Consider the following 23,535-nt stretch of genomic DNA (forward strand, 5'->3'; position numbering starts at 1 on the left):
TCTTACAGTTCTAGCAGAGTGGATGGATGGGATTTATAGAAATCTCAAGCCCACATTGTTTCTTTTTAAGTTCAACGCAAACTGACCTGTAGTGCGTATTTCAAAACCATAACATGTCAATTTCTCTGGTGAGTTTTCTGTACAGAATTTCCCCATAGACTTGCATTAGATGCGGAATATCCGCAGGGAAAAAATGCACAAGCATTTTTAGTCCGTTTAAAATGAAGAAATGCATCAAAAACGCATGTAATTCGCACGTCTATATCAATACACCGAGTTCCAAATTATTTTGCAAATTTGATTTGTGTCATAAAGATATAATTTTTTGTTTTTGAAATACATTCATGGATAGTGTTCTGTCTCAGGGCTCTTTGGATCACTGAAATCAATCTCAAACACCTGTGATAATTAGTTTGCCAGGTGAGCCCAATTAATAGAACACTACTTAAAAAGGACATTCCACATTATTAAGCAGGACACAGCAATATGGAAAAGAAAAAGGATCTCTCTGCTACAGAAAAGCATCAAATAGTGAAATGTCTTGGACAAGGTATGAAAACATTAGATATTTCACAAAAACTTAAGAGTAATCATCATGTGAAGAGATTTGTGGCTGATACAGAGCACAGACGGGTTTGTGCAGATAAAGGCATAATAAGGAAAGTTTCTGCCAGACAAATTCATCATTCATTAAGAGAGCAGCTGCTAAAATACCATTATAGAGCAGCAAATTTGAAACTGCTGATGGCTCTGAAGTCCTGCGAACCTCAAGGTGTAGAATCCTCTAGATGCTTGGAGTTTTGCATAAACCTACTATTCGGCCACCCCTAAACAGTGCTCACAATTAGAAATGGTTGCAGCGGGCCCAGACATACTGTACATGTAGACTGATTTTAAAATAGTCTTGTTTATTCATGACTGCCGTGCAACACTGGATGGTCCAGATGGATGAAGCAGTGGACGGTTGGTGGATGAACACCATATCCCAACAAGGCTGCGATGGCAGCATTGAGGTGGAGGAGTAATTTTTTGGGTCACGTTTCTTCAATGTAATTCACCCCTTGATACATCAGGGGCTAGAAGTATATTACATAAATAAAATGTGCTTGATGTAATCACATATCGGCAAGTTTGTTGGCTGCGGCTCCTGTTGATTAAAGTAGTGAATTACACCTAGTCAGGCTTGTAATTGAGTTATTTAGTGAGTTTTTGTGAGACTATGTTAATGATGGGCCACATAGCAGAAAAAAATAGTTCAATAATGCTAGCTTAACCTATAGTTACGCCATAACCAATGTTTGGTGGACTGTTAACCACATTATAATCATATATGTTCAGGCTACAATCATTGTCCATTACTTCATGCTCTGGGAGCTTTTTAATTTAGTCATTGTATATAATTTATATCAGATTCTTGTATGGTGTGTTTTTTAATTTTAATGAGATTATTATTATTATAAGTTCTATTTTACTCCAATTGGATTAGATAGTGAATTATTATTTGAGTTTTTGGAGACACTTTAGAATAGTTTTTCCCAAACTCCATCATCACGACCCCCAACGCATCATGTTTTTAGGATTCCCTTAGTATTGCACAGGTGAGATAACCTGTGGCAGTTTTTGATGCCTTAATAATAATTTGATCCCCTGTACAACACTAAAGTACTCCTGAAAACATGACGTGTTGGGGGCCATGAGGACTAGAGTTTAGGAAACAATGCTTTAGAATCTACTAGTCACTGATTTAATCATGCAGATTCCATTCCAAAATCCACATAAATCTACTACAAATACTCTTTGAATAGGCTTCCCTAATCATTCAAATGGGAAAGTACACGTTGTGTTTTTTCACAGGTTTTTTTCCTAAGTGGAAAAATAGCAATATGTTGTATCCTAAAGCATTTCTGTTTGAAAAATAGCTCTAGGTGTGTTTTTTTATCATATAGTACTTGAAAGGGGCTGTTGGGGCCTTATATTTTCTAGTGGAGGCTCTGGAGGCATCCTACTATGTATGGGGGGACTCTGATGGGCCATCATACTGTGTGTGGGGGCATCATATTTTTGGTGGGAGTTGTGGGGGCATCATACTATGTTGGCGTTCACTGTGTAAGTCTTATACTGTGTGTGGGGTAACAGTGAAGACATCATACTGTGTGGGGGACAATGAAGGAGCATCATTACTGTGTTGAGTGGCTATGTGAGCATTATACTGTGTTGGGGGCACTTTGAACACATCATACAGTTTTGGAGGCACTATGGCATCATCTTATTGTGGGGAGTCTCATTGTAGGGACATCATACCACTTTGGGGGCACTGTGCTGCATCATACTTTGGGGGCACTGTGAGGTCATCATACTATGTGTGTAAGAGATACTGTGGTGGAAATCACTGTGGAAATTATTCTGTGTGTGGAGGGCATTTTTGTGGGGATTATACTATTATTATATCATTATTATACTATTATATTATGAAAAAGGTATCATACACTAGAACACTAACAGGCTTTAATAGGAGCATGATTACCATAGAAGTGTCACAATACATGTCCCTCTCCCTGCCTTCAAAAGTTGAGAGGTATGCCTTCTGTGACTGAGCCTATGTGCCAAATCCAAAATAAAAAAATTACGAAAATAAATAAATAAAAAGCCTATGTGCCGTGACCCCATCTTCTCCACTTAACCCCTTCACAACATATGAAGTATATTTATGTCATATGTGGTGTCCCTGACTTAGATGCATGCTACGGTGCCGGGTTCACATCTTTGCCCGCACATGATAACTGATTTAATCAGATGTCATGTGCCTTCAACAGTCGCGGGTGGATCGGAACTCCCCTCACGGCTGTTAGTCAGTTAATTTCTGCTGTCAATCTCTAACAGTGGGATTTAATTGGAGCCAGCTGGAAGTGCGTCACAAATCCCACCCAAAGTCGCCCCTGTCATGTGATTGGGGGGTGCCGATGAATTGTCATGACAGCCAGGGGACTGCAGAAGACTGGCATTATGATATTGTTATTTATTATTATAGCGCTATTTATTCCATGGCGCTTTACATGTGATAGAGGTATACATAGCAAAGACAATTACAATAATCTTGAACAAAAATGAGTCAGTGACTGGTACAGGAGGAGAGAGGACCCTGCCCGCGAAGGGTCACAATCTACAAGGGATGGGTGAGGATACAGTAGGTGAGAGTAGAGCTGGTCGTGCACGGTATGGTGGAATGGTAGTTACAGTAGGTTGTATGCTTGTCGGAAGAGGTGGGTCTTCAGGTTCCTTTTGAAGGTTTCCACGGTAGGCAAGAGAGTCTGATATGTTGAGGTAGAGAGTTCCAGAGTAGGGGGATGCACGGAAGAAATCTTGTATGCGATTGTCGAAAGAGGAGATAAGAAGGGAGTAGAGAAGGAGATCTTGTGAGGATTGGAGGTTGCGTGCAGGTATGTTCCGGGAGACTAGATCACAGATATATGGAGGAGACAGGTTGTGGATGGCTTTGTATGCCAAGTGCTGAAGCACTGCCATGTATAGCAGAGGCGATCAGACGATCACAGCTTCAAGTCTCCCAAGGGGACTATTAAATAAAGTTAAAAAAATAGTTTTTAAAAATATGAAATAAAAAAACATTAAAGTTCAAGTTTTTCCCCAATGAAAATAAAACAATTAAAAAAAATACACATATTTGGTATTGCTGCGTTCAAAAATATCCAAGCTATCAAAATATAAAGTAAATTAATCAGAAACAGTGTAACAAGAAAAAAGACCGAAACGCCAGAATTACGTTATTTTGGCCGCTGCAACATTGCAATAAAATGCAATAAGAGGCGATCAAAAAATCATAGCTACCCCAAAATAGTATCAATAAAAACATCAGCTCAGGGCGCAAAAAATAAACCCTCACACAGCCCTAGATCCCGAAAATGATGACAAACAGGAAACCTTTTTTTTTCATATAAATTTCTGAATTTTTTTTTCACCACTAAAATAAAAAATAAACTATACATGTTTGGTATCTGCGTACTCATACTGACCTGGAGAATCATATTGCCAGATCAATTTTACCATATAATGAACATGGTAAATAAAAAAAATCTAAAAGACAATTGTGGAATTGCACTTTTCTTTCAATTCTACCGCACTTGGAATTTTTTCCCATTTTCCAGTACACTATATGGTAAAATCAATGGTGCCATTGAAAAGTACAACTTGTCCTGCAAAACACAAGCCCTCATATGGCTATATTGGAGGGAAAAAATAAAAAAGTTATGGCTCTTGGAAGAAGGGGAGGTAAAAACGAAAACAAAAAAATGGAAAATGACCGTGGCTTGAAGGGGTTAATATAATTATTATGTGAGAGTACAGGTGCCCAATTAGGACAATTGCAATGGAGTCCCATGATTTCTATGTTCATCTGTGTACTACTATGATTTAGTATTCATACTGATTGCATATCTTCACATCATTTGCATATCCTGGGATTTGTGACTATAAACTGTACAAAAGGCTACAGGTCTCTGAAAATCATGTAAAGTCTATTACATTTTCTTATTACTGCAATACTAATTAGTAGAAATCTCTTGCTAGCTCCACAAGGGTTTATGGCTTCACAGATCTTTGAATAGGAATGTATCCAGACCTCTCTTCTGATCTGTCACTGTAGAGTTCAACTATCATTGACATTTATCACATTTACATTTTAAATTTGCCGTTTGCTTCCTTTTTGTTTTTCATTTTTTGTACTTCTTCACTTTAACTCTATAACTTTTCTGTCAACATAGATAATTGCGGGATGAGATGTATTCTCAATTTTGTTTCACTATGATCAATGTGCGGCAAAACTTACTTGGCAATATGATTCTCAAGTGTCCATATCATTACGATTACTTATATAGTTTGTTTTAATCATTATTATTATTATTATTATTTTAATCAATTTATAAAAATCTGAACTTTGAAAGAAAAAATTAGTTTGTGTTGCCATTTTTGAGACCTTTAACTTTTGTATGCTTCCATCAAAAGAGCTGTGTGAGGGCTTGTTTTTTGCATGTCGAGCTATAATTTTTAATGGTAGGCTTTATACAAACAACATTTTGATTATTATTTTATTGCAATTGGGACTAAAAAATAAGAATTTTGATGACCAAATCTTTTCGAATTCGACAACTTCGAGAAATTTCCCCCAAAAATGTGTTTTTCGGCGAATAAATTTGCTCGAACCTCAATACTGGATAGCTTGTAATTGCTCAGAAAATACACGAGGGGGAGAGGAGAGAGAGAGAGAACCCCTCTGATCATACAGTAAGAGCTTACAATCTGCAGATGAGAGAGAGACTTACCCAATGACTTTAGAGATGGAATATGACTTTGCTGGGCTCCCCTAGGAACCGCTGTTCTGTGATGGCCCATTCTCTGACCACCACTGTACAAGGTTTGATAATCCGCTATATGTCATAGCTGTAGGGTATTATGGGGAAGTCTGTGTGGCAATGCAAAATGATGTTAGCCCAATCTCTGATGCTTCAGCATTGTGGAAAATTGTGCCAGGCAAGTTTCTATTTTTACAAACCGAGAATCGAAACCCACGGTGTTCGAATTCGCATAAAACTAAACATCTAAGGAAATTTGCCTCGAACTCTATCCTCTGCATATTTATCTGCTCATCTCTAATATTCATTGTAGATAATGATAATGTGTGAACAATTACCATTATTAAGGTTATTCAGACAGTTAAGATGATCTTAATATGTTAAATATCCTTTTCTCTCACAGGCACTGTCAGTTGGCATTCTTGCACTCCTAGCTTATAGTGAATGGACTCAGAGATCGCTGGTAAGTTTTCATTTAACTTAATTCAATATTTTATACTAATCCAACATATTAGAATGTAATTTATGTTATTCACAATTTAAAAAAGTAAGCTGCAATACCCAATAGCTTAAAAAAAACCTCAACGTTACATAAATAATATCTGTTATTGGGAGGCAAAGCCAAAGCAAGGTACAATTTCTTGCTCAAGATCTGTATTGAAACACCCTGACCGATACTCTGTCACTCAACACCCTTAGCTAAGTTTCTGTTGGGTGTCTATATGCAGAAAAGCAGTTGGCTGATTTTATAAAAGTTGACTTTATGCTTGATATGTTTTGCAGTGGGAATCCACATTTACATTGAGCCTTCTAAGTATCATCGGATCTCCAGTTCAGTTTACAGTGGCCATTGCATCCATACTTATTGGCCCATACTGTTACTATACTTTTGCCGGGATGTCATCAACCAACTACATTGGCCATGCAATCAAATATCCTTTTCCTTATGCCAAGTTTCAGAATATATGCCAAGAACCTCTCCACTATGAATGGTATCATCTTGCTTTACAAATCTTAGACCTGATCTCAAGTGTTTGCATTATGTGCTCATCATTAGGTTTGTTGATCAAGCTATCAGCAAGGATTCTGCGAACAGGCACTTTAAATGTAAGTAGTTTGGATCTGGTTTTTGCAAAGCTTAGTTTTCTTGCAGTACTTAAAGTAGAGATGATCTAATCAATCCGCTGCAAATCGACTTCAAGTCTAATTTCACAAAATTCAAACAATTTGCAATTTGATTCCTATAAGGATAGAAAGACCTAAGTCAGTGTGTGCATATAAGAATAGAAAAGCCTAAATGAGAGTGTGGTGATCTACTGCAGCACTGAAGAACATAGACAGTGGAATTGAGATAGTCACAGTACGTGAATGATAATACATGGATTCAAGTGATAGGGAGGTTCAGGACCTGCAGAGTCTGTGACTATGAATTGATTGATATTTGATGTGCTGCAGTACAGCACTTTAATAACACCATTTTTTATGCTTGACACACTACAAACAAGGAGAGCTGTAGCAGTTCCCCTCACCGCCGCGGTCCCGGTCCGGCGTCTTCCTGTTCCCCTGCTGCTAAGGTGCGCACTGCGCACAGCTTCCCGGGCACTGTGTTTAGGGCGCGTGCGCGCATGCTCCCTCCCTCTTAAAGGGGCCGTCCTAAAGAGTCCCCGGCCAATGGCCGGAGGACTGCTCCTATATTAAGCACCTCCTGTTGTTTGTGTGCTAACACTCTCCTCAGCCCTCTGGCTCATTGCCCGTCAGTCTGTCTAACAGTCCTGCCCGCCAGTCTGTCTATCAGCCATGCCCACCAGCCTGCCTACCCGGATCACCTGCCAGTTACCCGCTGTGTCCGCCAGCCTGCCTACCCAGAGCACCTGCCAGATTACCTGCCGTGCTCGTCAGCCTACCAACCTGGAGCACCTGCCAGGTTACCTGCTGTACCCGCCTGCACCTGGTTTACCTGCTTGGTCCCTCCTTGGTTCACGGAGTCGACTAAGCCGCCGTGTGACCTGGGTCGGTCCAAGTAGGCACTTAGTTACACCCCTCTGGTCCCTCCTTACATCAAAGCACAGAGACTCCACCACCCGGACCCGTAACAAGAGCAGTTTAAGTCCCTTCAGTCCTAATTCAAATACTGAAGAAAAATACTGAAACCAAGGCTTTGTTGTCAGAGAAAGTGTGCTTCCAGGCTTTGGAGAAGGAAAAGACATAAGCAATAACAATTTTTGCATTTATTTTACTTTTTTTTAAAAATTCCATAACAACTGTTGATATGCCTTTTCACAGTGGTCACTAGGTGGCCTTAATCCTCGGGACCGTATTTATACTACTACAGTGGGTAGTATACTACGGTGGGTTCAAAATACTCAGCACATCCCTACATGAATTCCTTGAGGCATACAGTTTCCAAAAATTGGGTCTCTTTTTGAAGTGTCTGCTGTTTTCATAACCCAGGAGTTCTGCAAATGCAACATGGTGTCTGAAATCTATTCCAGACAAATTTACACACCAAATAGAACTTTATCTTGTTTGAGCCCTGCCGTGTGCTCAAACAGCAGTTTTTGAGCACATATAAGATATTGCTACTTTCAGGAGAACAACCAACAAGGATATATATACTGTATGTGGGGCCCTTATACATGTACAACTGAAAAACAAAAAAACCCTGAATACAATATCTTTACTAAATAGTATATTAAAAATGGGCACTCATAATCATCATGGATACAAAATAACAGTACAAATTGGGGCAAAGGGGCAAAAATGGGGACTAAATTTACCCTAGACAATTCCCTTCCTGACCATGACCCTAGTAATTTGACCCTTTCTAAAAATTGTCTTGCCTGCTGACCAGGAAGTACATCCCAAGTGTCCAGAAGAGTGCAGAATAATGGCTGCACACAAGGGATAGAGACCCTATGATACATCCCTACGATGACCAAGAGAACTCATAGGTGGACATACAAAATAATGAAAGCCACTACACACACATCAACTAGATGGGTGTGTTCAAATGAATATGAGCTGTCTGTATAGAGAAATACAGTAAATGCATAAACCCACAGAATGGATGAACAAGTGCTATATATATAGTATAGACCAAAAGTTTGGACACACCTTCTCATTTAAAGATATTTCTGTATTTTCATGACTATGAAAACTGTACAATCACACTGAAGGCATCAAAACTATGAATTAACACATGTGGAATTATATACTTAACAAAAAAGTGTGAAACAACTGAAAATATGTCTTATATTCTAGGTTCTTCAAAGTAGCCACCTTTTGCTTTGATGACTGCTTTGCACACTCTTGGCATTCTCTTGATAAGCTTCAAGAGGTAGTAACCGGAAATGGTTTTCACTTCACAGGTGTGCCCTGTCAGGTTTAATAAGTGGGATTTCTTGCCTTATAAATGGGGTTGGGACCATCAGTTGTGTTGTGCAGAAGACAGGTGGATACACAGCTGATAGTCCTACTGAATAGACTGTTAGAATTTGTATTATGGCAAGAAAAAAGCTGCTAAGTAAAGAAAAATGAGTGGCCATCATTACTTTAAGAAATGAAGGTCAGTCGATCCTAAAAATTGGGCAAACTTTGAAAGTGTCCCCAAGTGCAGTTGCAAAAACCATCAAGCACTACAAAGAAACTGGCTCACATGAGGACCGCCCCAGGAAAGGAAGACCGAGAGTCACCTCTGCTCCTGAGGATAAGTTTATCCAAGTCACCAGCCTCAGAAATCGCAGGTTAACAGCAGCTCAGATTAGAGACCAGGTCAATGCAACACAGAGTTCTAGCAGCAGACACATCTCTTCAATAACTGTTAAGAGGAGACTTTGTGCAGCAGGCCTTCATGGTAAAATAGCTGCTAGGAAACCACTGCTAAGGACAGGCAACAAGCAGAAGAGACTTGTTTGGGCTAAACAACACAAGGAATGGATATTAGACCAGTGGAAATCTGTGCTTTGGTTTTATGAGTCCAAATTTGAGATCTTTGGTTCCAACCACCGTGTCTTTGTGCGACGCAGAAAAGGTGAACGGATGGACTCTACATGTCTGGTTCCCACCGTGAAGCAAGGAGGAGGAGGTGTGATGGTGTGGGGGTGCTTTGCTGGTGACACTGTTGGGGATTTATTCAAAATTGAAGGCATACTGAACCAGCATGGCTACCACAGCATCTTGCAGCGGCATGCTATTCCATCCAGTTTGCGTTTCGTTGGACCATCATTTATTTTTCAACAGGACAATGACCCCAAACACACCTACAGGCTGTGTAAGGGCTATTTGACCAAGAAGGAGAGTGATGGGGTGCTACGCCAGATGACCTGGCCTCCACAGTCACCAGACCTGAACCCAATCGAGATGGTTTGGGGTGAGCTGGACCGCAAAGTGAAGGCAAAAGGGCCAACAAGTGCTAAGCATCTCTGGGAACTCCTTCAAGATTGTTGGAAGACCATTTCCAGTGACTATCTCTTGAAGCTCATCAAGAGAATGCCAAGAGTGTGCAAAGCAGTCATCAAAGCAAAAGGTGGCTACTTTGAAGAACCTAGAATATAAGACATATTTTCAGTTGTTTCACACTTTTTTGTTAAGTATATAATTCCACATGTGTTAATTCATAGTTTTGATGCCTTCAGTGTGAATGTACAATTTTCATAGTCAAGAAAATACAGAAAAATCTTTAAATGAGAAGGTGTGTCCAAACTTTTGGTCTGTACTGTATATATATATATATACAGTGGGTATGGAAAGTATTCAGACCCCTTTAAATTTTTCACTCTTTGTTTCATTGCAGACATTTGGTAAATTCTAAAAAGTTCATTTTTTTTCTCATTAAAGTACACTCTGCACCCCATCTTGACTGAAAAAAACAGAAATGTAGAAATTTTTGCAGATTTATTAAAAAAGAAAAACTGAAATATCACATGCTCATAAGTATTCAGACCTTTCGCTCAGTATTGAGTAGAAGCCCCCTTTTGAGCTAGCACAGCCATGAGTCTTCTTGGGAATTATGCAACAAGTTTTTCACACCTGGATTTGGGGATCCTCTGCCATTCTTCCTGCAGATCCTCTCCAGTTCCGTCAGGTTGGATGGTGAATGTTGGTGGACAGCCATTTTCAGGTCTCTCCAGAGATGCTCAATTGGGTGTAGGTCAGGGCTCTGGCTGGGCCAGTAAAGAATGGTCACAGAGCTGTTCTGAAGCCACTCCTTTGTTATTTTAGCTGTGTGCTTAGGGTCATTGTATTGTTGGAAGGTGAACCTTTGGCCAAGTCTGAGGTCCAGAGCACTCTGGAAGAGGTTTTCATCCAGTATATCTCTGTACTTGGCCGCATTCATGTTTCATTCAATTGCAACCAGTCGTCCTGTCCCTTCAGTTGAAAAACCCCCCATAGCATGATGCTGCCACCACCATATTTCACTGTTGGGATTGTATTGGGCAGGTGATGAGCAGTGCCTGGTTTTCTCTTACAAAAAAGTTCTATCTCCGTCTCATCAGACCAGAGAATCTTATTTCTCATAGTCTGGGAATCCTTCATATGTTTTTGAGCAAACTCTATGCGGGCTTTCATATGTCTTGCACTGAGGAGAGGCTTCCATCGGGCCACTCTGCATTAAAGGCATGACTGGTGGAGGGCTGCAGTGATAGTTGACTTTCTGGAACTTTCTCCCATCTCCCTACTGCATCTCTGGAGCTCAGCCATAGTGATCTTGGGGTTCTTCTTTACCTCTCTCACAAAGGCTCTTCTCCCACAATTGCTCAGTTTGCCTGGATGGCTAGGTGTAGGAAGACTTCTGGTGGTCCCAAACTTCTTTCATTTAAGGATTATGGCGGCCACTGTGTTCTTAGGAACATTGAGTAATGCAGAAATTCTTTTGTAACCTTGGTCAGATCTGTGCCTTGCCACAATTCTGTCACTGAGCTCCTTGGGCAGTTCCTTTTTGCTCATGATTCTCATTTGGTCTGACATGCACTGTGAGATCTTATATAGACAGGTGTGTGTCTTACCAAATCAAGTCCTATCAGTTTAATTAAACACAGCTGGACTCCAATGAAGGAGTAGAACCATCTCAAGGAGGATCACAAGGAAATGGACAGCATGTGACTTAAATATGAGTGTCTGAGCAAAGGGTCTGAATACTTATGACCATGTGATATTTCAGTTTTTCTTTTTTAATAAATTTGAAAAACTTTCTACATTTCTGTTTTTTTTCAGTCAAGATGGGGTGCAGAGTGTACTTTGATGAGAAAAAAAAATGAACTTTTTAGAATTTACCAAATGGCTGCAATGAAACAAACAGTGAAAAATGTAAAGGGGTCTGAATACTTTCCGTACCCACTGTACATATGTATATATATATCATAAGTAACCAATTCTCATTAATACAGAACACCCCTGTGGATCCTCAAATGGCCTGTCTTAAAAGAGTACTTGGCTTGATAGTTGCAGGATAATCTCAACACATTCCCCCCCCCCCCTCTTATATCATCCAGGGTTTCGTAAGGGGAAATCCCTCAATGGGTAACTAGAAAGGAGGGGCTCTAAGCACTACCACTCTCCAGGCCACGAGCAGAATGAAGCTGCGTGCATGTCACCGGAAATGCACCCAACATAAATCATAATGTGGGCGTTCCCCTAGGATATAATTACTGGGACACAATCCCCCTCTTGAAATACATAAGTGTTCGCGCTTCCGGAATAATGCCGGAAGCGCATCACCAGAAATTATGTTGATGCCCTGTTAGAATGCAACATGCGTTTCATTTGACAAAATCAGAAATATGTCACCAGAAGCAACAAAAATTTAGTGTTGGAACGCATGTGCACTCCACAGGTAAAGTAAATATCGGGAAGTGGATAATTTGAAATGCAAAAAGCGCTCCAGGATAGCATCACCTATGTACACATGGATATACTTCTACTAACTTGATGCACTAAGAAGGAATTAAAGGCCACAGGAAAAAAATACAAGTATACACTGTGTTCCAAATTATTATGCAAATAATATTTTCTCAGATTTTCCCAAATTACCTATATGAATTGCAGTCATTGTAATTTTCCAGTCAAATAACTATTACAGTACAATTGAAAGGTTTTTGGACAAATTCAATGGACGAGAGAGTTCAGAAACTTCTTTCGGACAAGGGGTCCTATGTGCAAATGTGACATCACCTAGAATCAAGTTTTGAGTTGAAAACTGTTTGATTTCAGTTTGTAATAACCTGCTAATGCTTATAATTTAAAAAATGACAATTTTTTTGTTCTTTATTAAAATGAAAAGGTTGAAAACTCTGCTGTGCATAATAATTTGGAACATGTATTTTGAGTGCAGTTTGAGTGTTTTATTTTTTTTAAAATATACTGTTAGCATAGGCAGTTTGTACAAAAACCTTTCAATTGTACTCTAATAGTTATTTGACTGGAAAATTACAATGACTGCAATTCATATAGGTAATTTGGGAAAATCTGAGAAAATATTATTTGCATAATAATTTGGAACACAGTGTATAACAATATGCATGCCCTGTAATAATACGAAGTGCACCAAAATATATGAATACTAGATATCTGGTGAAATAAGTAAGGATCAATCTCTTACTCCTAAAAGGGGTTGTCCGGTCAAAAGTGATAAATCTGCAGTCACTCTGTAGACCCGGTAACGGAATGTATGTGTAAGTTATACATACCCCAGGCCATTCAAAGCTGCCTCTGTCAATACACTTGTATGGAGCGAGGCCACGCCCCGCCTAGTGATGAGGACGGCCAGTGGGTGCGTCTAACTACAAGTGTATGGAGAGCGAGGCCACGCCCACAGGGTGGGGGTATGTATAAAGCATACATAGCCTCCGGTCCCGAGTCTCATACCGGCGAATCCCCGCAGCGCACAGTGCGTGAACAGGGGGCATTCATAAGTCTGCAGTCACACAGAGTGATTGCAGACTTATCACTTTTGACCAGACAACCCCTTTTATACAGAACAAAAGCAGCATAGTCAAGTATAGACCTATACGCTAAAAGATGATAGTCTATACATAGGGCCTTAAGACATAAAAACTACTCAAATGTAACTAACAAAACTAAGTTGCTCATTGAGTCTACCCTCCATCCAGAAGATCCACCTAGTCTCCCCAAATGATTCTGTTATCGCTCAATCTAACATGTGAGAGTATCACTTCACACAGAAGGAGATTGCATCTAAATCATCCCCTGTGTTTGCAATTTACATGATGTTCAAGTGGCATGTGACTCTTATTCCTCATGTCACCTAGACATTCATTAATCCAAGTCATCAATTGTCGCTTTCTTTTCCCCACATAATTTAAGGGGCAGGTGCATGTGCAGAGGTATAATACTCCAGACTGTTACGCTCACGCCCGGACTGACTGGCGTGAGCGTGATTAGTGATCCCACTGTACCATGAACCGAGGAGTGCCTGGAGGGGTGTAACTAAGTATCTACCCGATCCGACCAAGGTCGCACGGCGGCTAACGACACCGTGAACCAAGGAGGAACCGAGCAGAGGGACCAGGTGCTACTCCAGGTCAGACCCCGGTCACAGCTGTTGACCCACACCGGGGAATGCAGGAACAAGCAGGTTAGGCTGGCATACAGACAGGTGGGTATTGGCAGGCACGGCTGGAGTGCAGACAGGAGGATACTGGCAAGCAAGGCTGGTATGCAGACGGGGGGGTACTAGCAGGTTGGAGCGCAGGCAGGATAGGGTCCAGTACAGACTGGGATTCAGGAACAGAACCGCAGATGCAGTAGACAAGCAGAGCAGAGAGGAACTGCTGGAGCAGTGGGCAAGGCAGAGCAGAGAGATACCGCCGGAGCGGTGAGCAAGGCAGAGCAGGGGGAAACCGCTGGAGCGGTGAGCAAGGCAGAGCAGAGAGGAACTGCCGGAGCAGTGAGCAAGGCAGAGCAGAGAGGAACAGCCGGAGAGGTGAGCAAGACAGAGCAGAGCGGAACCGCCGGAGCGGTGAGCAAGGCAGAGCAGGAAGGAACCGCCGGAGCGGTGAGCAAGGCAGAGCAGGAAGGAACCGCTGGAGCGGTGAGCAAGGCAGAGCAGAGAGGAACCGCCAGAGCGATGAGCAAGGCAGAGCAGAACCAGATACACACAAGGTACTTGCAATGAAGTAGCAAGTGGACTCTAAACTCACAACAGAAGTACAGAGACAACGAGTAGGAGTTAGGTGCAGGTCCAGATACTGCAGGGAAGGTACGGACTCAGAGACAAACAGGCTAGGAGAGTGTTCAGGCAGAAACTGACACTGTAACAAGACACAGGAGCGAGTCTGGGTATACGGCCCCCAGAATGGCAGACAAACAGGCTAGAAGTCACAGGTAACAGGTCTGGGAATGCAGCCTCCAGAGAGGCGGAAACAGACTAGAAGTCACAAGTAACAGGTCTGGGAATGCAGCCCCCAGAGAGGCAGAAACAGACTAGAAGTCAGAGATAACAGGACAGGACCTGGCAATTCAGTTGCAAGGACAAACTGAGTGAAGGTGTTGCTCAGGCACCTCCTACTGGGTGGAGGGGGTTTAAATATCCAGTGACTCACAGCAATAGGCTGGAAACACATTAGGGGTGCGCCGACAGCAGCTATAAGAATCAGGAAGTAACCGGGCTGCCGCCCTAAGCAGTCAGTCAAGGGACATGCACACATCATGAACTGGAGCAGGAATAGCAGACTGGACAGACAGGTAAGATTGCGGTCTTGCATAGTGGGAGGTGGTGCACTATGCAAGCACACCGCCAGGGATGTTACACAGACATCTTAGAATTAGCAAAGTGTGTATTTGCATATTTTGTTTCCGTAAGCAATCACAAAGTAGACAATTGTTATACATTGACTATCATTTTCTTTTGACTTTCTAGGGAAGAAAAAATGTTTGGTAATGTGAACATATCGTGAAGAATTGGCAGCATTAAAAGCTGAAAGAATAATGCACTCATGTTTGTGTCGCAATAGAGCAATTTGGATCTGCATACAACAATGGTGTGTCTCCTGCTTTTGTTTATACTATACCTGATGAAGAGACCTGATTAGTCTTGGAAGTTCCTCTTTGTTAGCCATTAAAAGATATTACGCACCGAGGACTCTCAATTTTGAATATTATTCTCCCGGTTAAAGGATTTTTCCTATCACATAATGTGATTGCATATTGCTTTCATACCACCAGTCAGTCAGACAAAGGAGCCCCTGGCCACCCGGCTGTACAGAGGCCTGCTGCACGGTCTCAATAAAGTGAAGATCCTTGCACAGTCATGTGACAGGGAGCACCAATGCACAAATGGAAAACTGGAAGGGGTCCCATAGATTGGAACTAGAGATGAACACATTTATTTGAGTGAAATTGAATGCTACTAACATTTTTAAAAAATTCATATTTTATAGAATATGATTGTTTTGTACTTTGTTCCACAGTTTTTCTGAGGTCTGGCAAAAGGTTAAAAAACAGAAAAAGACTAATGCTCACCTCTATGGCTACCTCACGCTCGCCTTTCCCTGTAGGTCTTCAAAGCCTCTTCTTATTGCCTCTGTGCAGTGAAACTCCAGTCCTCATCATATTATTTCAGGACTTTTGGCCTCAATCAGGCACAGGAGGTTTCATAAGGTCATGAAGTTGAAATGGTGACATGTACCGAGTCCTTACAACGCAGACTCTAAGTTGGAACTTCAATCCGCGACTAGGCTTGGAACGTTCTTGCACATGTGAGTCGTAAGGTTGTGATGTCGCAGCATGCATCGCAATCTTACTAAACCCATGTGCAATTACTTCTAGGCCTAGCGTGAAGATGCCTGGGGTTTCAGCTTGTGGAAGCGGTAAGAAGAGGCAATGTACAAGGGACAGCATGCAGTGGTGGTGGCTGGAGAGCTGAGCAGTGAGTATTATTTCTTCTTTTTTTTACTATGCTCTGGGATCTCTCCAGACCCCATAAAATATTAAGAAACATTCAATCGACGAAGAATAAATGTACTGCAAATCAATTTTTACGGTGAAATCCGCAAAATTTGGCCAATTTAAATCTCGTCAGATTTACTCATCTCTAGTTGGAACCTCTACCAAAATGCCATCTCTTTATGAAATTGAAAACTTTTATCTATAGGTAAACAGTACTGACATTGTGGCATGTAAAAATGTAGGCACCCTTGGTCAAAATTACTGTTATTGTAAACAGTTAACCAAGTTGAAGATGAAATGATCTCTAAAAGGCCTAAAGTTAAAGATGACACATTTCCTTTGTATTTTAGGCATAAAAATATATATATTGTACATTTTTTCATTTTAAAAATTACAAAAAGGAAAGTGGGCCGATACAAAAGTTTGGCACCCTTGAAGATTTATGTGCTCAGATAACTTTGACCAAAGTTTCAGACCTGTTAGGTTTATGGCTTATTCACTATCATTATTAGGAAAGGCCAGTTTGCAAATTTCCAGCTTTATAAACTAGTTCTCTGAAAATGAAAATGGTGAAGGCCCCAAAAGCAGAAGTAGGCTGCAAGACGATAGCAAAGCGTTTTCAAGTTGACCTTTCCTCAGTTTGAAATGTAATTAAAAAATGACAGTTAACAGGAACTGTGGAGGTCAAGGTAAGGTCTGGAAGACCAAGCAAAATTTCAGTGAGAGCTGCTTGTAGGATTGCTAAAGAGGCAAATCAGAACCCCTGCTTGACTGGAAAAGACCTTCACAAAGATTTAGCAGACTCTGGAGTTGTGATACATTGTTCTACTGTTCAGAGACAGCCGCACAAATATGGTCTTCATAGAAGAGTCATGAGAAGAGAACCTCTCCTGCGTCCTCACCATAAAATTCAGTGTCAGAAGTATGCAAAAGAACAGCTAAACAAGCCTGATGCATTTTGGAAACAAGTCCTGTGGACCGATGAGGTTAATATAGAACTCTTTCGCCACAATGATCAAAGGTATGTGTGGAGAAAAAACGGCACAGAATTTCGGGAAAAGAACATCTCGCCAACCATTAAGCATGGAGGTGGATCAATCATGCTTTAGGGTTGTGTTGCAGCCAATGGCACGGGAAACATTTCATGGGTAGAGGGAAGAATGGATTCAATGAATTTTCAACAAATTCTTGATGCAAACATAGCACCATCAGTAAAAAAACTGAAGTTGAAAAGAGGATGGCTTCTACAAATGGATAATGATCCTAAACACATGTCAAAATCCACAACAGACTACCTCAAAAGGCACAAACTGAAGTTGTTACAATGGCCCTCACAGTCCCCTGATCTGAACATCATTTAAAATCTGCGGCTAGACCTCAAAATAGCAGTGTATGCAAGACGACCCAGGATTCTCACAGAACTGGAAGAATTTTCCAAGGAAGAATGGATGAAAATCCCTTAAACAAGAACTGAAAGATTCATGTCTGGCTACATAAAGCGTTTACAAGCTGTGATACTCTCAAAAGGGGTTCTACTAGGTACTAACAATGCAGGGTGCTAAAAGGTTTGCATCTACCCATTTTCATTTTTGTAATTTTTTAAATATATATATCTTTCTTTGCTTAAATGCTAAGGAAATGTGTCATCTTTAACTTTAGGCCTTTTAGAGATCATTTCATCTTCAACTTGCTTAACAGTTCACAATAGCAGTAATTTTGACCAGGAGTGCCCAAACTTTTACATGCCACTGTATCCACCTTTGACAGTTTAGTAGCATATATATATATATATAAAGTACATATATATATATATATATATATATATATATATATATATATATATACACAAACACTTAGTCAAAATTGTTGTTATTCCTCGTTTAATGAAAGAAAAACCCACAATGGTCACAGAAATAACTTGAATCTGACAAAAGTAATAATAAATGAAAACTCTGTGAAAATGAACAAATGAAAGTCAGTCATTGCTTTTCAACCCTGCTTCCACTGATTTTTTAAAAAAATTAAACTCATGAAATAGGCCTGTACAGAAATGATAGTACTCTTAACTTAATATTTTGTTGAACAACCTTTTGAGGCAATAACTGCAATCAAACGATTCCTGTAACTGTCAATGAGACTTCGCACCTCTCGGCAGGTATTTTGGCCCACTCCTCATGAGCAAACTACTCCAGTTGTCTCGTGTTTGAAGGTTGCCTTCTCCAGACGTCATGTTTCAGCTCTTTCCAAAGATGCTCAATAGGATTTAGGTCAGGGCTCATAGAAGGCCACCTCAGAATAGTCCAATGTTTTCCTCTTAGCCATTCTTGGGTCTTTTTAACTCTGTGTTTTGGGTCATTATCCTGTTGCAAGACCCATGACCTGCAATTGAGACAAAGCTTTCTGACACTGGGCAGCACATTTCTCTCTAGAATACCTTGATAGTCTTGAGATTTCACTGTACCCTGCACAGATTCAAGACACCTTGTGCCAGATGCAGCAAAGCAGCCCTAGAACATAACAGAGCCTCTTCCATGTTTCACAGTAGGGACAGAGTACTTTTCTTGATATGCTTCATTTTTCCATCTGTGAGCATAGAGCTGATGTGCCTTGCCAAAAACTAACTTCCATTTTTATCTCATCTGTCCATAGGACATTCTCCCAGAAGCTTTGTAGCTTGTCAACATGTAGCTTGGCAAATTCCAGTCTGGCTTTTTTATGATTTTTTTTCAACAATTGTGCTCTCCTTGGTTGTCTCCCATGAAGTCCACTTTGGATCAAACAACGACCGATGGTGCGATCTGACACTGATGTTCCTTGAGCTTGAAGTTCACCTTTAATCTCTTTAGAAGTTATCCTGGGCTCTTTTGTTACCATTCATATTATCCGTCTCTTTGATTTGTCATCAATTTTCCTCCTGCGGCCATGTCCAGGGAGATTGGCTACAGTCCCATGGATCTTAAATTTCTGAATAATATGTGCAACTGTAGTCATAGGAACGTCAAGCTGCTTGGAGATGGTCTTATAACCTTTACCTTTAACATGCTTGTCTATAATTTTCTTTCTAATCTCCTGAGACAACTCTTTCATTTGCTTCCTCAGGTCCATGTTGAGTGTGGTACACACCATGTCACCAAACAGCACAGTGAGTATCTGTAGCCCTATATAGTTCCAACAGCTATGGCGGTGTTTAACAAATGTCTGAAAAGCAATGTCTAAAGCATTCCAAATGTTATGTTATTATATGTGTCATGTTCGAGATCTGTGTTCTGCTGCTGTGATACCGCAATTTCCTCCGGGATAAAATAAAGTATATCTTATCTTATCTTATCTTATATACAGGCCCAGTGACTGATTACAAGATTGTAGACACCTGTGATGATAATTAGTGGACACAACTTGATTTAACATGTCCCTTTTGTCACATTATTTTCAGGGGTACCATCATTTCTGTCCAGGCCTATTTCATGAGTTAAATTTTTTTTTAAATTTTGTGGAAGCAGGGTTGAAAAGCAATGACTGACTTTTATTTGTTCATTTTCATAGATTTTTAATTTATTATTACTTTTGTCAGATTCAAGTTATTTCTGTGACCATTGTGGGTTTTTCTTTCATTAAACGAGGGGTACCAACAATGTTGACCACGCATATACAGTACAGACCAAAAGTTTGGACACACCTCATATAAAGATTTTTCTGTATTTTCATGACTATGAAAATTGTACATTCACACTGAAGGCATCAAAACTATGAATTAACACATGTGGAATTATATACTTAACAAAAAAGTGTGAAACAACTGAAAATATGTCTTATATTCTAGGTTCTTCAAAGTAGCCACCTTTTGCTTTGATGACTGCTTTGCACACTCTTGGCATTCTCTTGATGAGCTTCAAGAGGTAGTCACCGGAAATGGTTTTCACTACACAGGTGTGCCCTGTCAGGTTTAATAAGTGGGATTTCTTGCCTTATAAATGGGGTTGGGACCATCAGTTGTGTTGTGCAGAAGTCTGGTGGATACACAGCTGATAGTCCTACTGAATAGACTGTTAGCTGCTTTTTTCTTGCCATAATACAGATTCTAAGTAAAGAAAAACAAGTGGCCATCATTACTTTAAGAAATGAAGGTCAGTCAGTGCGAAAAATTGGGAAAACTTTGAAAGTGTCCCAAAGTGCAGTTGCAAAAACCATCAAGCACTACAAAGAAACTGGCTCACATGAGGACCGCCCCAGGAAAGGAAGACCAAGAGTCACCTCTGCTTCTGAGGCTAAGTTTATCCGAGTCACCAGCCTCAGAAATCGCAGGTTAACAGCAGCTCAGATTAGAGACCAGGTCAATGCCACACAGAGTTCTAGCAGCAGACACATCGCTACAACAACTGTTAAGAGGAGACTTTGTGCAGCAGGCTTTCATGGTAATATAGCTGATAGGAAACCACTGCTAAGGACAGGCAACAAGCAGAAGAGACTTGTTTGGGCTAAAGAACACAAGGAATGGACAATAGACCAGTGGAAATCTGTGCTTTCGTCTGATGAGTCCAAATTTGAGATCTTTGGTTCCAACCACCGTGTCTTTGTGCGATGCAGAAAAGGTGAACGGATGGACTCTACATGCCTGGTTCCCACCGTAAAGCATGGAGAAGGAGGTGTGATGGTGTGGGGGTGCTTTGCTGGTGACACTGTTGGGGATTTATTCAAAATTGAAGGCATACTGAACCAGCATGGCTACCACAGCATCTTGCAGCGGCATGCTATTCCATCCGGTTTGCGTTTAGCTGGACCATCATTTATTTTTCAACAGGACAATGACACCAAACACACCTCCAGGCTGTGTAAGGGCTATTTGACCAAGAAGGAGAGTGATGGGGGGCTACGCCAGATGATCTGGCCTCCACAGTCACCAGACCTGAACCCAATTGAGATGGTTTGGGGTGAGCTGGACCGCAGAGTGAAGGCAAAAGGGCCAACAAGTGCTAAGCATCTCTGGGAACTCCTTCAAGATTGTTGGAAGACCATTTCCGGTGACTACCTCTTGAAGCTCATCAAGAGAATGCCAAGAGTGTGCAAAGCAGTCATCAAAGCAAAAGGTGGCTACTTTGAAGAACCTAGAATATAAGACATATTTTCAGTTGTTTCACACTTTTTTGTTAAGTATATAATTCCACATGTGGTAATTCATAGTTTTGATGCCTTCAGTGTGAATGTACAATTTTCATAGTCATGAAAATACAGAAAAATCTTTAAATGAGAAGGTGTGTCCAAACTTTTGGTCTGTACTGTATATGTATATATATGTATATATATATATGTACACATATACTGTGTATATATATACATAGTGTGTGTGTGTATATATATATATTTATTATATATAAATGCACACATAATTGTTACATTGTTTTATTGCACTGATTTTTAGGTCACAACTTGTATTGTATTAAGATTTACACTACAAGCTGAACATGTCAACTCAGCCTATTTATGAATATTTGCTATGCAAATGATCAGCCATCTTTTATATCTGCGCACAATTGACTGAAAAACATAACAGTATTTGCAATACTAAATATTAAAGAGGGGGGCCTTACATTAAATTTGTATGTGCAGGGAAACAAAGAGAGTGTAAAAGCCAATCGGGGGAAAATTTGTAAAAAAAAAAAAAAAAAAACAATAGCAAAAATTATTTTTAGCCCAAAATATATGGATTTAAATTAATAAAGGTGACCAACCCCATTAAATGTTGATGTGATGCTCACAGAAATCAGATGACTATTTTCATAGTGTGCGCTAGAGTAAATAACAGTATGAACACATATTTTAAAGCACAGCACTTTATTTCTGAGGTTATTCTGTTAGATCTGTTAGATATAATATTTGATTAAACTTCAGTTTCTGCAGAACGGAGGCAGCAACTACAACACTTAGGTCTCATTCAGATACCCGTGAGTCATGTATGAGTTCTATCCACGTTTGTCACAGATAGAATACGTACCATTATAGTCTATGGTTCAGTTCACATGTCCCTGATTTTTTTACCAACATGTCCGTTTTTGATTTGAGTCATGAATGAAAAGTACCAAAGCAAGTTTATGGATCCTTGAAAACCATAGCAGCAAGGCAGCACATGGATGGCATCAGTGTGCAGTCCATATGATGTCCATGGTTGAAAATGTAATGGGGAGAAGCTTTCCAGTTTTTTTGAAAAATCACTGATGAAGCACTGTTGGTAAAAACTTACACTGATGAAATACTGATGAAACGCGGATCCAAAACACTGATGAACGACAGTCCATGTTTTTATGAAGAGAAGCAAAATCATGGAAGTCTGAATGAGGCCTAAATGTGGAATTTTTAGGCCATGTTCACACGTTCAGTATTAGGTCAGTATTTTACATCGGTATTTGTAATCCAAAACCAGGAGTGGGTGAAAAATGCAGAAGTGGTGACATGTTTCTATTATATTTTTCCTCTGATTGTTCCTCACCTGATTTTGCCTTACAAATACTGTTTGACACCAATCTTTCCTTCACCTTCTTATATACAAAATCTCTTGCCCGCTCTTGTCGCTTGCACCTGAAAAACATCTCTAGAATCCGCCCCTTTCTCACCTTGCAAACAACAAAAACCCTCACTGTTGCCCTGATCCACTCCCGCCTTGACTACTGTAACTCTATATTAGTTGGCCTCCCCCTCACTTGACTTTCCCCTCTCCAGTCCATCCTTAATGCTGCAGCCAGGGTCATTTATTTGGCTAATCGTTACTCAGACTCCTCTGCTCTGTGGTAGTCATTGCACTGGCTGCCCATGAATTATAGGATCCAATTTAAATTGCTTGTTTTCACCCACAAAGCTCTCCACAGTGCGGCACCCCCCTTTATCTCTTCCCTCATTTCTGTTTATCGGCCTACCGGTTCTCTACGCTCCGCAAGCGACTTTCTACTAACATCCGCACTAATCCGTACGTCCCACTTCCAGCTTCAAGACTTCTTCCGAGCCGCACCTATTCTTTGAATGCTCTACCCCAAGAATTTAGGATGAACCACAACTTACAGTTTTAGGCACTACCTAAAAACACACCTGTTTAGGGCTGCCTATCACGTTCCCTAATTGAAATCCTTTTATATTCTTATAGCCCATCCCTTATTTCTCCAAACATAAGTCTTCACCAAACCCAAAAGCACTACAGATACTGGTTGGTGATGAGCTCATGCAGCCTTTATCTATCCCTCATCCCCTCAAGATGGCCAGACCATCATTGTAAATAAGCTAT

The 23,535-nt window shown here is 40.5% G+C and overlaps 1 protein-coding gene across 1 annotated transcript in view; it reads left to right on the forward strand.

Moving 5' to 3' along the window:
• The window catches only part of TMEM212 (transmembrane protein 212), a 37,308-nt gene extending 20,780 nt beyond the window's left edge, over positions 1–16,528 (forward strand). The window contains exons 2-4 of the mRNA XM_073673084.1: positions 5,767–5,826; positions 6,147–6,470; positions 15,241–16,528. Coding sequence (XP_073529185.1) covers positions 5,767–5,826; positions 6,147–6,470; positions 15,241–15,261 — 405 coding nt within the window. The 3' untranslated portion in view covers positions 15,262–16,528. The remainder of the gene's footprint in view (positions 1–5,766; positions 5,827–6,146; positions 6,471–15,240) is intronic.
• The last annotated feature ends 7,007 nt before the right edge of the window (positions 16,529–23,535 follow it).

This window comes from Phyllobates terribilis, unplaced genomic scaffold (genome assembly GCF_046119375.1).
Source record: "Phyllobates terribilis strain yellow unplaced genomic scaffold, ASM4611937v1 Scaffold_3__8_contigs__length_932513732, whole genome shotgun sequence".
Taxonomy (NCBI): domain Eukaryota; kingdom Metazoa; phylum Chordata; class Amphibia; order Anura; family Dendrobatidae; genus Phyllobates; species Phyllobates terribilis.